General features: G+C 38.6%; 1 protein-coding gene across 2 annotated transcripts in view; it reads left to right on the top strand.

The window, feature by feature from the left end:
* The window catches only part of STK39 (serine/threonine kinase 39), a 309,082-nt gene that overhangs the window by 253,863 nt on the left and 41,017 nt on the right, over positions 1 to 14,202 (top strand). For both annotated transcript variants that reach the window (XM_061201249.1, XM_061201248.1), the window contains exon 16: positions 3,507 to 3,575. In XM_061201249.1, the coding sequence (XP_061057232.1) occupies positions 3,507 to 3,575 (69 nt within the window). The remainder of the gene's footprint in view (positions 1 to 3,506; positions 3,576 to 14,202) is intronic.

Genomic DNA, 14,202 nt, shown 5'->3' with positions numbered 1-14,202 from the left:
TACCAAATGTGAAATGGATAGCTAGTGGGAAGCAGCCGCATAGCACAGGGAGATCAGCTCGGTGCTTTGTGACCACCTAGAGGGGTGGGATAGGGAGGGTGGGAGGGAGGGAGGTGCAATAGGGAAGAGATATGGGAACATATGTATATGTATAATTGATTCACTTTGTTATAAAGGAGAAACTAACACACCATTGTAAAGCAATTATACTCCAATAAAGATGTTTAAAAAAGAAAAAAAATAACATTCTATAATTATTTTATGTATTAGAACTCCACGTAAATTTTTATTCGATTAAATAAATTGTATTTGCTAAAATTTTGAAAACCCGAAACTTTCTAGCTTGATAGCTAGTCAATCAGTTAACTGCTTGACCGCCCTGCTGTTATCAACTGTAAGAAGACACAAACTCAAATGCTTACAGGAGCCAAAGTGAATGGTGGGAACTTCAGAAAACCAGAGAGTTCTGTCTAAATACATTCAGGTTCAGTGCCCACCAAACAAAATATGTTCCTGGGCCATAGGTCGTCAGTCATAGATTCATTGGCCCTGATGTCTAGTCCCCTGTAAACACAAAGATTTCATGATTTCCAGTATATTTGAATTAAACATATCTTTTTACAAAAGAAATGTGAATAAGGCCCTAGTGAATTTGCTAACTGATCTTTCTTTCTGGGGGCAGTCTTTGACAATTTAGAGTCTGTCTGTGAAATTGAACAGCTGCCGGTTGCTGTTATCAAAAAGCTGTTTTGTCGTTATATAAAGATATTGAGCAGCCAATACTGTAATAAAATCTAGCAATTATATAATAAATGTTTCAAGTATAGTAAGTAAAAGAATTCTTATTTTAAGGGGTTTTTTTCATCTGATTGTTTAAGATTGACAGTGGCAATAAGAGTCAGTTTTAATTTCAAAGGTACCAAAGAAATGAATTTCTGAGTTGAGGATTGCTGGGGATAAGATGGCCTTATCAGCATTACCTGGCCCTTTGTGCTAGCTTTGGCAGCCTCATTTGCCATGGTTAGATTCAGAGTCTCTGCTTTTGTTGCCCAGACAGAAACCATAGTGCTGGCTTCCTGATGATAGCTGGCCTTCCCTGGGGAGCGAGCACAGCCGTTTAGTTTCAGAAACACCATAGCTATATCACTGCACCTCTGTGATTACTGATGCTGTCTGCATTTGAGATGTTGTTTGCACTCGATCTGTGCATGCATACCATGTGTACTATGTCTCTGGTGTATACACACATAAATATATACGTCATTGAGTGTATAATATGAACATATCAAATATTCTGTCGTCATTTGAGGGCAAGCCCTTTGTGTTTACTGTGTTGCTGTAATGATCTAGAAAGCAGAGCGTACGTGATTATTTATGATTATTTAACCCGTTTACATATTAGGAATGTCAAGCAGCTTAAAGAAAAATAAATTACCAATTACCTTCAAGTTTTTTTTCTAAACTATTAATGATATGTTACTTAACATGCATGAAAAATAACTGCTTAATGGCACACACACAAACAAGGAATATTTCCATTTTTGACCAACCAGCACAACCCTTTTGCTATTTTAATATGACTCATTTGGTACCCAAGAGTCCTGAAAATAGTCAGAGATGCTGTACACTTTGATCATTTGGGAACGTTAATTTGCTTCCGTACTGCTTTAGTGCTAGCCCTCAATGTGACTTTGTTGATTATTCCATTTTCAACTACTTTCTTTGATTATAGCTCCTTACGCAAGTGTAAGATCTTACTGATACTTTAGAGATGGTGGTAACACATCCAGTTGCTTTAACAGACGATCAGTCAGTAGAAGTGTAACCACTGACTACTCTGTGCCCGGCGTCTACGAGGCAGGCACTTTAATTCAATAGGCTTCTTTTCCTGAAGTTTCTAGTGGCATCCAGGAAGATGGCGATTGTGAGGCTGAATGTTCTAGCCGACCTTTTAAAGCTACATCATTTTCAGAGTAGAGCCTTTCATTATGCTACCCTGGGTTCCGTGCTATGAGAGGTTTTATCTCAGAGAGAATTTTATAAGGTGTTTCTTGTACTTCTAACAGTAAGGACAAGGCCCAAGATAAGCCCACCTTTTATGGAATTTCATTGTTTAGTAAGATTCCTATGTTTTTCTTTTCCATTTCCTTCATTCCATTTCACTGAATGAGTAAAATGATAGAATACCACAGTTTCTCTGAAAGTACAAAGAATATATATCATCTCTCAAATTTTTATTGGAGATTTAGGAAATAGGGCCACGTATGAGAGGGAGAAAGAGCACAAGGGTGTAAGCATTTCACATGATCTTTGGCTGCCTCATCATCTTCAATTACCATTTGTTGAGTAATTACTATGAGTCAGACACTGGGCTAATAAGCACATTAAAGCCCAGTGTGAAAGATAATTGTACCTTCAACGATGTGCTCATACAGGCGCGCGCGCACACACGCACGCACGCACACACACACACACACACACACACACACACACGAGCCCACTTACATAATCGCCACATGGGAAACACAGATTAAGCAGGGAAACCCAGTCTGTGTTGAGGGCAGCCTTTGGCATAGCAAACTGCAATTCAGTTTAGGTGCTGTTTGATTCAGGAGCTATGCTTTCCCAGTTTCTTCTTATCCAGCTATAGTACTGGCTATTTGTGAGAATATCAGGCCGCCATGGAGACCATGTCATCTCCCTTGTGAAAACATAGGGGTTCATAATGGTTCTTTGAGCACATGGCAATTTATCAATTTCCCTTTACAAAGTCTTCAAACAGACTTCTCGCTATTATCGTGTTCGTGTATAACCTCTCAATTAAGTAATTTCAGTTATATTCACTTGCTACAGCCTGTTCAGTCCCATCTTTATGAGATTGCTAACTCCTGTCACTTATCATTGAGAAACTACCTTCTTTTATCCAACCACATTTTCTAAGAGAATGAGTCTGTTGCTATCAAATGATCAATGTCATGTTAAAGGATTTTCTTAATAGCATAAATTTAAATAGCTCATCTTAATAGTCCAACAAGCTCATAGGCTGTTTGTACCAAATATGAGGTTGCATCAAATGCTACGTCTTCAACCTTTGCCATAAATTCTAACTCAGTAGCTACTAATGATAGAAAAGGATTGATGGTGGCTGGAGTTTACCTTGGCAAGAAAGAAAAGCAGTGTTCATAGGGAACAGTTATAAGCTAACTTCTAGAGGTGCATTTGAGAATAATTCAGATAGTAGACAAAGGGTAATAGTTTTTTGGTTCAACAAAAATGAAACAATAAGTTTGTATAACTTCTGTTGAATAAAGAGCAAAGGATGCAAATTGTATGTGGCAAATGTATTTCACATTGCTTCTGATTTTTCCTCCTGATAGAATCTGAATTGTTGAAATGAAACACACATGGATGATTTTTCTAAATGAAAAATACATATTTTACATTGTACTGGATTGTTGGTTTTTACTGTATGGTTACTGATACACCTTCATTTCACGTTTGGGCAGATACGGCAGACGGCGTTTCTCAGGAGCTCTTCTCTGCTGGCTTAGTCGATGGTCATGATGTAGTTATAGGTAAGTCACTTTTTAATGCATGTAGTGTCATTTTGTTGATACATCAAATGGAAATGCACTTAGAAACAAAAGTTTTCATAAAGGAATAATTTATTCTGTGAATTTCTGAAAATTTCTTGAATTCTTATCTTTTATGTGAAATAAGTATATTTAAGAGTCATATTTAACTTCCTGTTTCAAAAGCTCTTAATGTAATTCTGTCCCATTTGTCTGGATGTGATTTATCCAATGTAGAACGTCACTTATTGGAGATAAAACAAAGAACCTAGAAGACCGAAACGTCCATGACATAGCAAACCCAAGATACTATAAATTCCGTGCAGCAAAGTATGGGAACTTCTGAGGTCCTTTCTCTGAGTTTCTCTATTCTTTTTCCTAGCTCTTAGCAAGGTTCATTCATTATAAAGTTTTAAGGTTGGCTAGGACTTAACGATCATTCAGGCCAGTTCTACCATTGTGTAGACGAGGAAGCGAATTCCTAAAGTGATTCAGTGGTTTGTCCAGGGCCATGCAGCTGGGTTGTGGCAGAATCACCACACTTTGAGACCGTGGCTCTTTCTACTACTTTTAGAATCAAGAAAAAGCTGCGTGGAAATAGGAGAGCCTGCTAGCTCTAGGCATGCTGATAGGAGCAAGAAGTGACTGCTGGCCAAGCGAGGCAGAAAAGCTGTAAGAGGCAGACAGTGTCATATAAGAAAAAGCATAGCCTGATTCTACCTAGGGTGAGGGTGAAGGGCTCCACACCCTTCAGCAAATTCTGAGTTTATGAAGATTTTATAATGTAGCCTATTACTGCATATTGGTAATGATGACCCTAAGTAATTAAGATGAGTTAATATTAATGTTAATTATGACATTCATTATATTGTTAATTACATATAATATAATTATAATAACACTATAATAGTATTATGATAAAACTTTCTTTAAAAATATTCAAATCAAAACCAGTCCTTGAAATAGCTTGGGCCCCTTAAATGATATGTTTTAACTTTTAAAAAAATCACTTACTTGAAATAAATCCTTCCCCAGTAATACTGGAGTGTGTCACTAAGAGGGAGCTTGAGGTAGATATACTTACCCATCAGAATAGTTTGTTCTTAGAATCTCTATAATATGCATCATTATAAAGTGAATTGTTTGGGCTTCCCTGGTGGCGCAGTGGTTGAGAATCCACCTGCCAATGCAGGGGACACGGGTTCAAGCCCTGGTCCGGGAAGATCCCACATGCCGCGGAACAACTAAGCCCGTGAGCCACAACTACTGAGCCTGCGCTCTAGAGTCCACACACCACAACTGCTGAAGCCTGTGCACCTGGAGCCCATGCTCCGCAACAAGAGAAGCCACTGCAATGAGAAGGCTGCGCACTGCAACGAAGAGTAGCCCCCACTCGCCGCAACTAGAGAAAGCCCGTGCGCAGCAACGAAGACCCAATGCAGCCCAAAATAAATAAATAAATTTATTAAAAAGTAAATAAAGTGAATTGTTTATGTAAATAAGAGTAACGGGGTTTAGTGGGAGATTGGAATTCTGACTAAAGAATCAGTATCTAATATGTTATTGGTATACAAATATTCATAAATGTAGATACAAAGATATCTTTGTAATTAGAAAAAAGTAAGCTTTTCCCTATTAATTACACATGAAGTATACACATTGGCCTCACAAGGGAGCTCTATTTCCTTTGCCAAGTGGTACATGTGTAAAGAGATATAGACATATTTTAAAGGAAAGTGACATACATCATGCACATGTACATACAGGTGTGTGTATATATTTCCTTGTATATTGTCTTTCATACTTTACTTTAAAACCTTGTGAGTTCCCATGGCCAGCTGAGTTCTTACCTCAGTTTTCTGATCAAATGTGAGGAGAGGTTGAGTAATAAGATCAATTCAACTTTGGCATCTATTGTATCAATAAGTTCCATCTCAGAATTCTTTATGTTAACAGTTGATAAAGGTAGATTCTCTCATTTGAAAAAATGAGCACACACCCCTGTGTCTTAGTTTACCTGAAGAAATAAGGAGAAAAGTTAATGGCTAGATCAAGATACCCTGTAAAGTATTGATATATTTTCCTTAAAGAGAGCTATGGTCCATACACAAAGCAGCCAGAATTTAAAATTAATTAACAAATAAAAAATAATTTTAAAACACCCACTAATGTCTCCTATTTGACAAAAAGTTGAGGAGCACATGGTCTTTTGATTTGAGGTCATCGTGGCAGGTGGTGGAGCAGGAAGAATAGAAGAGATTCGTGGAGAAGTATCAGGTCACGATGATCTTGCTTCAGGCCTACAGTCAAATTTAGTGTACTTCTTTTTTTGCCCCAGGCTCAGCTGAATCTAAACAAGAGGATTTTGGATTGTTGAGTTTTTTAAAAGTGGAAATTAAGGCATAATTCATGTCCAGCTTATTGAGTGTGATTTAAATAACCAGAAAGCTTCTGTTTTTCTATGCTGTATTTATTCTTCCCCAAATTTTTCATTTTGCCTTTTTCCCCTTCTTAGAGCTGAAGTGTAGAGTGTTGGAGTGAGACTGAGCGTGTGCACTTGTTCCTTATCTAGCAGTACTGACCACGCCTCATAGGGACAGCGCACCTAAGAGTTACAATGTCTGCAGATTTATTTGATCATCACATCAGTTCTATAAGGTAGAGAGGACAGGTTTTAATCAGTATTTTATGGACAAAAAAGGGAGGTCAAAAGAAGTTTCTGGGTTATTATAACTTGTCATAGTCCCTGAACTTGGATCTTGTGACTCCAAGCCCAGAGCCTAATCCTGAACCTGACACTCTGTGTACAATTTTTTTTTTAATATAAATTTATTTATTTATTTATTTATTTTTGGCTTCATCGCGGTGCGTGGGCCTCTCACTATCACGGCCTCTCTTGTTGCGGAGCACAGGCTCTAGACGCGCAGGCTCAGTAGTTGTGGCTCACGGGCTTAGTTGCTCCGCGGCATGTGGGATCTTCCCAGACCAGGGCTCGAACCCGTGTCCCCTGCATTGGCAGGCAGATTCTCAACCACTGCGCCACCAGGGAAGCCCAACACTCTGTGTACAATTAATCCAATATCTTTAGCCTTGAAGAACGGACCTAGATAATTTTAACTGGTTTCGGTGTCTCCTGGAAAAAAAAAAAAAAATAGCTTGCCCTTACCTGTTTTTCCTGTATCAGTAGATGATTTATATTTTAAGTGTTGACTACTTGATAGACAGATGAAATGTGTTTAATTCTGTCCCCTCTAACCTATCTCAGCCCCTCCTGCATCACTTACTTCCCTCTTTACTAGATTTGTCCCACCAGCACATGGACATGTTTTTGTCTCCCATTCTAAAGCCCTCTCTTTACTCCACCTCCCATTACAGCTACTTCTCTTCATCCCCTTACAACTAAAGTCCTCAAAAGAATTGCCCCTGACTTCAGTTCTTCTTCTACCACTGTCTCTTGAACCCACTCCAGTCAACTTCCTCACTCCACTCAGACTATTTTTTCCAAAGCCATATCTGGGGAAGGCACACCCTTGGTAGATAAAATGGCAAATGCAAAGATAGATGTGGCCAGAGTGGAGTGAGCAAGATGGAGGGAGAGAAGATACATGATCTGTGAATGACTGCCTGCCATGCTCCTAAATCCAGTGGTTAATTCTCAGTGACCTGTCAGCAGCATTGGGCATAGTGGACAATGCCCTGCTCCATAAGTGTTTTCATTTGGTTTTTAAGACTCCATTCTCTCTTGGTTCTCCCACCTTATTTATGCTTCCTTCTTAGTCTTTTTTGTTGGTTCCTCCTCATCTCTCTGACCCAGAAATATTGACATGTCCAAGGACTCTTTCCTTGGATTTCTCCTCTTTTCTCTAGTCACTCACATCCTTGGTGATACCATCTGGTTTCATGGTATTAATGCCTTCCACTCTCTAACTCCCACATTTATATCTCCAGCACAGACCTATCCTTTGAATTCCAGACTCATATTCAGCTCTCTTTTTGGCATCTTCACACAGAAGGCTAATCACTATCCCAGGTTTAATTAACATCTTCAAGAACCAGCCTCTGTTGTTCCTCCCAATCTGCCCCTCCAGCAGCCTTGTACCCTAAGTTGATGTCAGCTCCATGTTTTCAGGTGCATAAGCCCGAAACCTAAGAGTTGTCCTTGACTTTTCTTTCTCTCATACTCAATATCCAGCCTATCTAAATGTACCCAAGACTCAGCCATTATTCACCATCTCCCATCCTGTTTCAAACCCCTCTCATCTCTCAGTTGAATTATTGCCTTCATCTGGTCACTGGTCTCCCTGCTTATGACTTTGCCTCCTTTCAGCCTGTTCTCATCACAGCAGCCAGAGAGATCCAAGTAAAACATAAGTCAGATACAAAAGGCCACACATATTATGATTCCATGTATATGAAATGACCACAATATGCAAATCTGTAGAGTCAGAACGTAGAGTAGTGGTTGCCAGGGCCTGAGAGGGACAGGGAAAAGGGGAGTGACTGCTTAGGGGTCTTGGGCTTCTCTTTGCAGTGCTGAAAACATTCTGGAATTAGAAGTGGTGATGGTTGTACCACCTTGTGACTATACTAAAAACCACTGAATTGTGCCCTTTAAAAGGGTGAGTTTTATGATATGTGAATTACATCTCAATAAAAAAATGTAAGCGAGATCACATTAATGCTTTAAATAAAACTCTAATAGCTCTCCACCCCACATCTCAGTGGCTTACAATCCTCTATATGATCTGTCCCCTGTCATTTCTCAGACCCTTCCCTCTCTTTGGCTGTCCCTCTTCCCCATTTCACCCCAGCCACACTGGCTTTTATACTTGGGATGCTCCTTCCCCAGGTACATCTGGGTATCTCCTAGTGCTTAAATGCTGCCTCTCAAAGGGGCCTTCCCTGACTGGCCTACTTAGAATTGCAACCCGCTCCCAACTCTCTACCCCCATCCTTACTTAAGAACTTTACCTAGTCTCTCCCCATCTAATAGGCTATATTTAATTTATTCATTTTTTAACTATATAGGGTTTTCCCTTGAGCATACGTTTCTTGAAGGCCAGGATTTTTGTTTTGTTAAGTGCTATTTTCCCAGTGCCCTAAACTGTACATTTCATATAGTAGCCACTCAGTAACTTGTTAGAGATAAACAAATACTACCTTGATATATAGAGATATCTTGTAACATTTTCTAAAGAAGGCTATTTTAAGTATAGGATTCAATTATTTTAAGAATCTTGCTTTCAAGAGTGCAGAAATCGAGTGGCATTTCACAAATATGAAATACATTCACTTGACAAAGTTTGCACCAAAAATAGTCCAGTTCAATTGAGAACATTGGCACGTAGAGGTCTGGGTGATTTCTTGTGTGTGTATTTTTTCAGTTTCCATAATATAAAACAGCTAACATTTAAATAGATTAAAAAATCCTTTTTTTCCCCACCAGAATTTCCTCTTGAATCAGAGTGAACGCTTAGGGCAATATAAAAAAACTGAATAAAGCAATAGTATATGTTATGGTTCAGTGAGTGTTATGACTTTTACTATAATGTGGCAAACATAATGTTACAAAAAATTTTTCAGTATCCAGCTTCAGCAAATCTGCCTTTAGCGCCAACCTTCACAAAGCAGAATTTAGACTGAAGGAGCAGTTTAGTGACATGGAGTGATTGCTTTCTCACACAAGCAGAGCAGCACAGAAATTAAATGCAGCATTTGTAGACTGAAATCATAAACCCACTTCAGTGCTTCAATGCAGCACTACCTTAGGCAAGAAACAGAAAATACATCTAGGCCTTGTGTAAATCAGAACGAAGAATGACAAGGCCTCCTGGGTGGGTGTCGGTTTAAAAAGTAAGTTAACGTTGCAAGATGCAAAACTTGATGCATGTATGAATTTGCTTCTCTTGCCTTGCTGGGATGGCTGACAAATAGACCAGATCTGAGTCCTTGATCCAGTTGTTTCAAAGAGGGACCCCCAGTGAGGCAGCAGAGATACTTGGTCCCTTTGCCTCCTAGTTCAGAAACAGCCCATCAGAAGTTTTCTCAGCAGTAGAAGCAGAGAGGAGAGAAAATTAAAAACAAATTCATGTAGAAAAGAAAGCAAAAGTTCTGAATTCTCTTCACGCCTTATGCTGCGTGATATTTCTGAGTCTCTGTTGAATGAGTGTTAGGACCTCAGCAGTAGAAGGAACGCTGCTGAGTGTGTTAAGCTAGCCAGTTACCTCTCCTCCTTCAATCTCCAAGGCCCGTTCCAGGGTCCAAGATTTGACAGTGAGTGAATGTGGGAGAGGAAGCTGCTTGGCAGCTGCCTTTTGAGAAAGTGCCTACTGACTGCTCTTTGCTGGGTTTTTAACACCACCGTTTCCTGGCTTTGTAACAACATATGTCTTTTTTTTTTTTTTCCTTTAAGTGGGTTGAGAACCAGATGTTGGAATTTCTGTGTCTTGAGAAGGGAGCTCTGTTTCTGTATTTATTCATACAATTTTCCTTTGAGGGATTTTGTGCCTAGGTAACTAGTTAGCATTACCCTGGAAGCTAATATTAGCTATATATATTCCCATAAGCTCTCTCAGTGGACTTTTAGACATTCTGTTTATGTCCCTGGCATGCTCTTTTCCTGCACATGGAGAATCCTGTTCAAAACCTGTCTGCCCTCAGAGATTCACTGTAAATGCCACCTCCAGGAAGCCTTCTCTGATGCTCACCCCCTCCCTAACGAAATCTAGAAGACAGTTTTTTCTTGTCCTGAATACCAGAGAACTATTTTTACCTTTAGCAACATGTGTCTTTCATCCTGCTCTGCTCCTGGCACCCACCTTCTCTTTGTGAGGAGGTTGAGTGCACCTTTAGGGCAAGGCCTGTTTTCTATTTTTTTGAATCTCTACCATCCTTGCCACACGTAGGCATTTCAATATGTTTATGGATAAATGAATAATTTTAATTCCATTTGGGAAATTTAACACTGGAATAGTTCATGAATTGATGTCCTGGGCAACACAAATATTAATGCACCCTCTCAAAACTGAAGAGTAATTCACCATGATTGATTTTTTTTTCTCTCTCTCTGCCCACCTTCCCCTTCTTTCTCTCTTTCTTAAGAATTGACTTTTCACATGACTTTTGAGTCTTGCCTCTTGGGTGGGAAATGTGGTTGGTCTAGAAGGCCTTCTGTCTTCCAGTGCTTGCTGGGGTTACAGTGTTTGTCTCAGAAGTATAGACTGTGAGATGGCCTGCATCAGAACCTTACCTTGGGTACGTATTTAAAATGCACATTTCTTGATTCCAGCCTAGAGTTACAGAATCTGGAGTCTTAGGCATAGAGGGTGGAAATTTGCATTTTTAACAAGCATCCCAGGTGATTCTTAAACACAATAGAATTTTGTGGCTACTTCTTCAGTTCTGCTTGTGGTAACCTTTGGAGACTGTTTTAGCTCATTTTATCATCTATCTCCTTTTCAATCTCACTAATCTCCTTTGCTTTTCTGCCTTGATTCTCTTCTCCCTTTAGGAGTCTCTTTTAAAACTGTGCCAGTTAACTTTTAAAAACTGTGTGTGTGTGTAAATGGTGTAGACGCATGGAGGAGCCTCGTCGGTATAAATTTTTACCATAATGAGTCATTACAGTTTTATTAAAACTACTATTGCTGCTTGGGGTGCAGTAGATCCTCCAGGTGGCCTTCAGCTTTTATGTTTCTCTACAATGGCAACGTATCTTTAGGCTCCAAAGTATGCAAGCAACAGAATATTTGCTCGTTCATGAGCATATGGTTGGATGTGTGAAGTGCTTTGTTCCTCCAGCTATAGCCAGGGATATTTAAATCTGTTGTGAGAGATCCAGGATTTATTGAGCAGCCGTGTACTTTTACAATGCAAGTCTTAGAAAAGAGTGAACATATTCTCTCTTACATTAAGTTCAGTGATTATGCTGTGATGTTTATTGATGTTGAAATTCAATGAAGGAAAACTTTCATTAAAAAATAGTGTCTCTATTAAGCAACTGTACTATGATTTTTAAATGGTGACAGACAATTTAAAAAAGGAAGAAAATTCGGTAAGCCCTTCCTGGGTTTAGACAGGCTTAGTGTTAGTTAAATGATGTCAATAAATACAGTCGAGTGATTCCTGATTAAAAGTTGTCAGTATGTTAAGTTTAATAGGCTAGGGAATTAGGGACTATAAGTGGCTTGGGAGAACTATACTGATTACTTTCCTTGTATATATTTACTAGAAATAAATGTGGAACAGTTTGATATGGCATAGGGTTGCCATTTTCAAAAATGTGCCACTGCCCATTTGATTGTAGCTCATTGCTCCTGGTTTTCCAAATACCATTTCTTCTTTAAAAAATCCTTATTGAGGTATTAATGCCTAAGTAGGAAAATTTATTATTAATTTTAATATGAAAAAATAGTGTACAGAAATTATTTTAAAATATTTACAAGTGATAGGCTGGACCATCTAATATATATAAAAAGTGTACCATGCATTAGATGACTGACCATCTTAATCAGCATTTGTACTCTTCGGCAAGGTGGTAGAATCACAGTTTTGCTGTTTAAATATTTAAAGAGCTGTTGGCTCTGTCGAATGCTGGGAGCCAGGCCTGAATAAATATGCAAAGAGCAAGCACGTACACATACACACACTCAGCATTAATTTGGTCACAGACCTAAAAGTTAATATATTTTTTAAGTTTGTTTAAGTGCAACAGAAAGACAGAGAGACTGAAGTAAAATACAATTTTTGTTTTAACAAAGTATCATTTTTATAATCTTTTTGACCATACTCCTCCTGTCCCCCAAAATTCAAGGAAATTAAACATAAGAAAAGTTTTCCTAGCAAACCAAATCAGAACCCTGAAAGAAGCTGCCTACTCCTATGATTGAACCCACTGCCAGCCTTAGCCACCCCCTCTGCTTACTTATCTGCAGATTCCAATGGAAAATGATTGACTATCCTGATAAGGGTTGGCAGACTTATTGTTTACAAAGACATCTGATTTGGGGGGTGCGGGGGGTGATTCAAAATTACCTTTCAAAATGTGGGCAAAGGTTATTTCCAGGAAGTTCTAAAAAGCATAAAATCTGTAATTTCCCCCAAAGGTGTTCTCAGTTTATGTATCACATGATTATGAATCAGTACATCAGTAGACCACACTGTAAGCTCTGAGTTTCTAATTAACTTTGTCACTTTTTATTTAGTTAGGAGTTGTGAATCCTCTTTGAAACCACTGATAAAGATAGACTCCAGTTAAGATCTGTGCTTAATTTCACTTAAGTGAAACAAGAGCTTGCTAGTGGATTAGTTTTAGACATCCACTGTCAGTTAGAGTCTTGCTTTTTTCAATTACTTTAAATTGTCCTGTTTTAATTTATGTTAATCTGTCTTGTAAGTCTAGAATCAGATACACCTGAGGATTACATTCAATCCAGCCAAACTTTCTGACTGTAGTATTACAATAAACCCCAAATACCGATCTCTACTTGTACTGAGAATGTCTTTCTGGTGGAAGTAAAGTAGGTTTAATCTGGTGCAGAAAACCTAGTTTTTCTAATATTATATATTTTTCTAACACTACCAAGTATATAGGATTTAAAGGAAATGGCTCTTTTGCTGAACAATCTATTTCATTAGTAGATTGATCTGTTTTGGGCTGTAGTCATGTGTGTATGTGTTTACCCACTTCAGAAATCTCTGGCCCATGTGAATTTTAACTATTCCATCAATAGTACAATATTGCAGATATAAGTAGATTCTTAGTTGTGCTTGTTAGTAGATTGACAAGCAGATCTCTTAATACCAAGCCAAATCTCTCTGCTGCATTTTTTACTCTATTAGTAAAAAAAAAAGTCACTGCCTCCTAATTTCTTATATAACAGAAAATAAACTTGTATATCCAATCAAGAACATTTTAAAGCCAAGAAAGAAAATTAGGTCAACATTTTTGACGAAATGTGGGCTTATTATCATTTTATTTTTGGCTTCATATCCAATTACACTCTTAACCTTGATCCTATATCTTGTATTTGGTTACCATTTTTTTAAAACAAAGAGTTCCTTCCTGCTGACTCTTAAGAATACCTTCTTCTTAATCCTGCACTACTTACGTTTAGCATCCAAAAGGTTTCTAAGAATGTTTCACCCCAGATTGATTTAAGACAAGGAGAGGCCTTTATTGGTCACATTCTAATAGACTGGGACACACGCCCATGTCTGATGAGCCATAGAACCACCCAGCAGGAATCTGTAGTCAGGATATCATTTGAATAGCCATGGGTGTAAACTCCCCCGGGCCTGGCTCGATGCCCCTTCTGGCCAGAGCACACTATGGCAGAAAGTGAAGAAGAGGCTGTCCATTAGACTTGGCAGACAGGTTTTGGTGGTTTTTTTAAAAATTTTGCCTAACTTTTTAATAGGCACAGATTAATGCCTTAATCTTCACCCTTAGGGAACTTGGTCAGCCATGAGAAGATTGTTACTTGAAATAAGAACATCAAATTCAAAGCATCTTTTCAGTAATAGGCCCCCAGGAGGTCTAATTTATAATAGATTTTGAGCCTCCTTACCAGTCTGTGATTGCTAGCCGGGTCTTGAGAAACTCAACGTGCTCGTGATCCTTTTCTTCACT

The sequence above is a fragment of the Eubalaena glacialis genome, chromosome 1 (genome assembly GCF_028564815.1).
Source record: "Eubalaena glacialis isolate mEubGla1 chromosome 1, mEubGla1.1.hap2.+ XY, whole genome shotgun sequence".
In the NCBI taxonomy this organism is placed as follows: Eukaryota; Metazoa; Chordata; class Mammalia; order Artiodactyla; family Balaenidae; genus Eubalaena; species Eubalaena glacialis.
The sequence above is the reverse complement of the archived record's forward strand: the minus strand, read 5'-3'. Positions and strand labels throughout refer to the sequence as shown.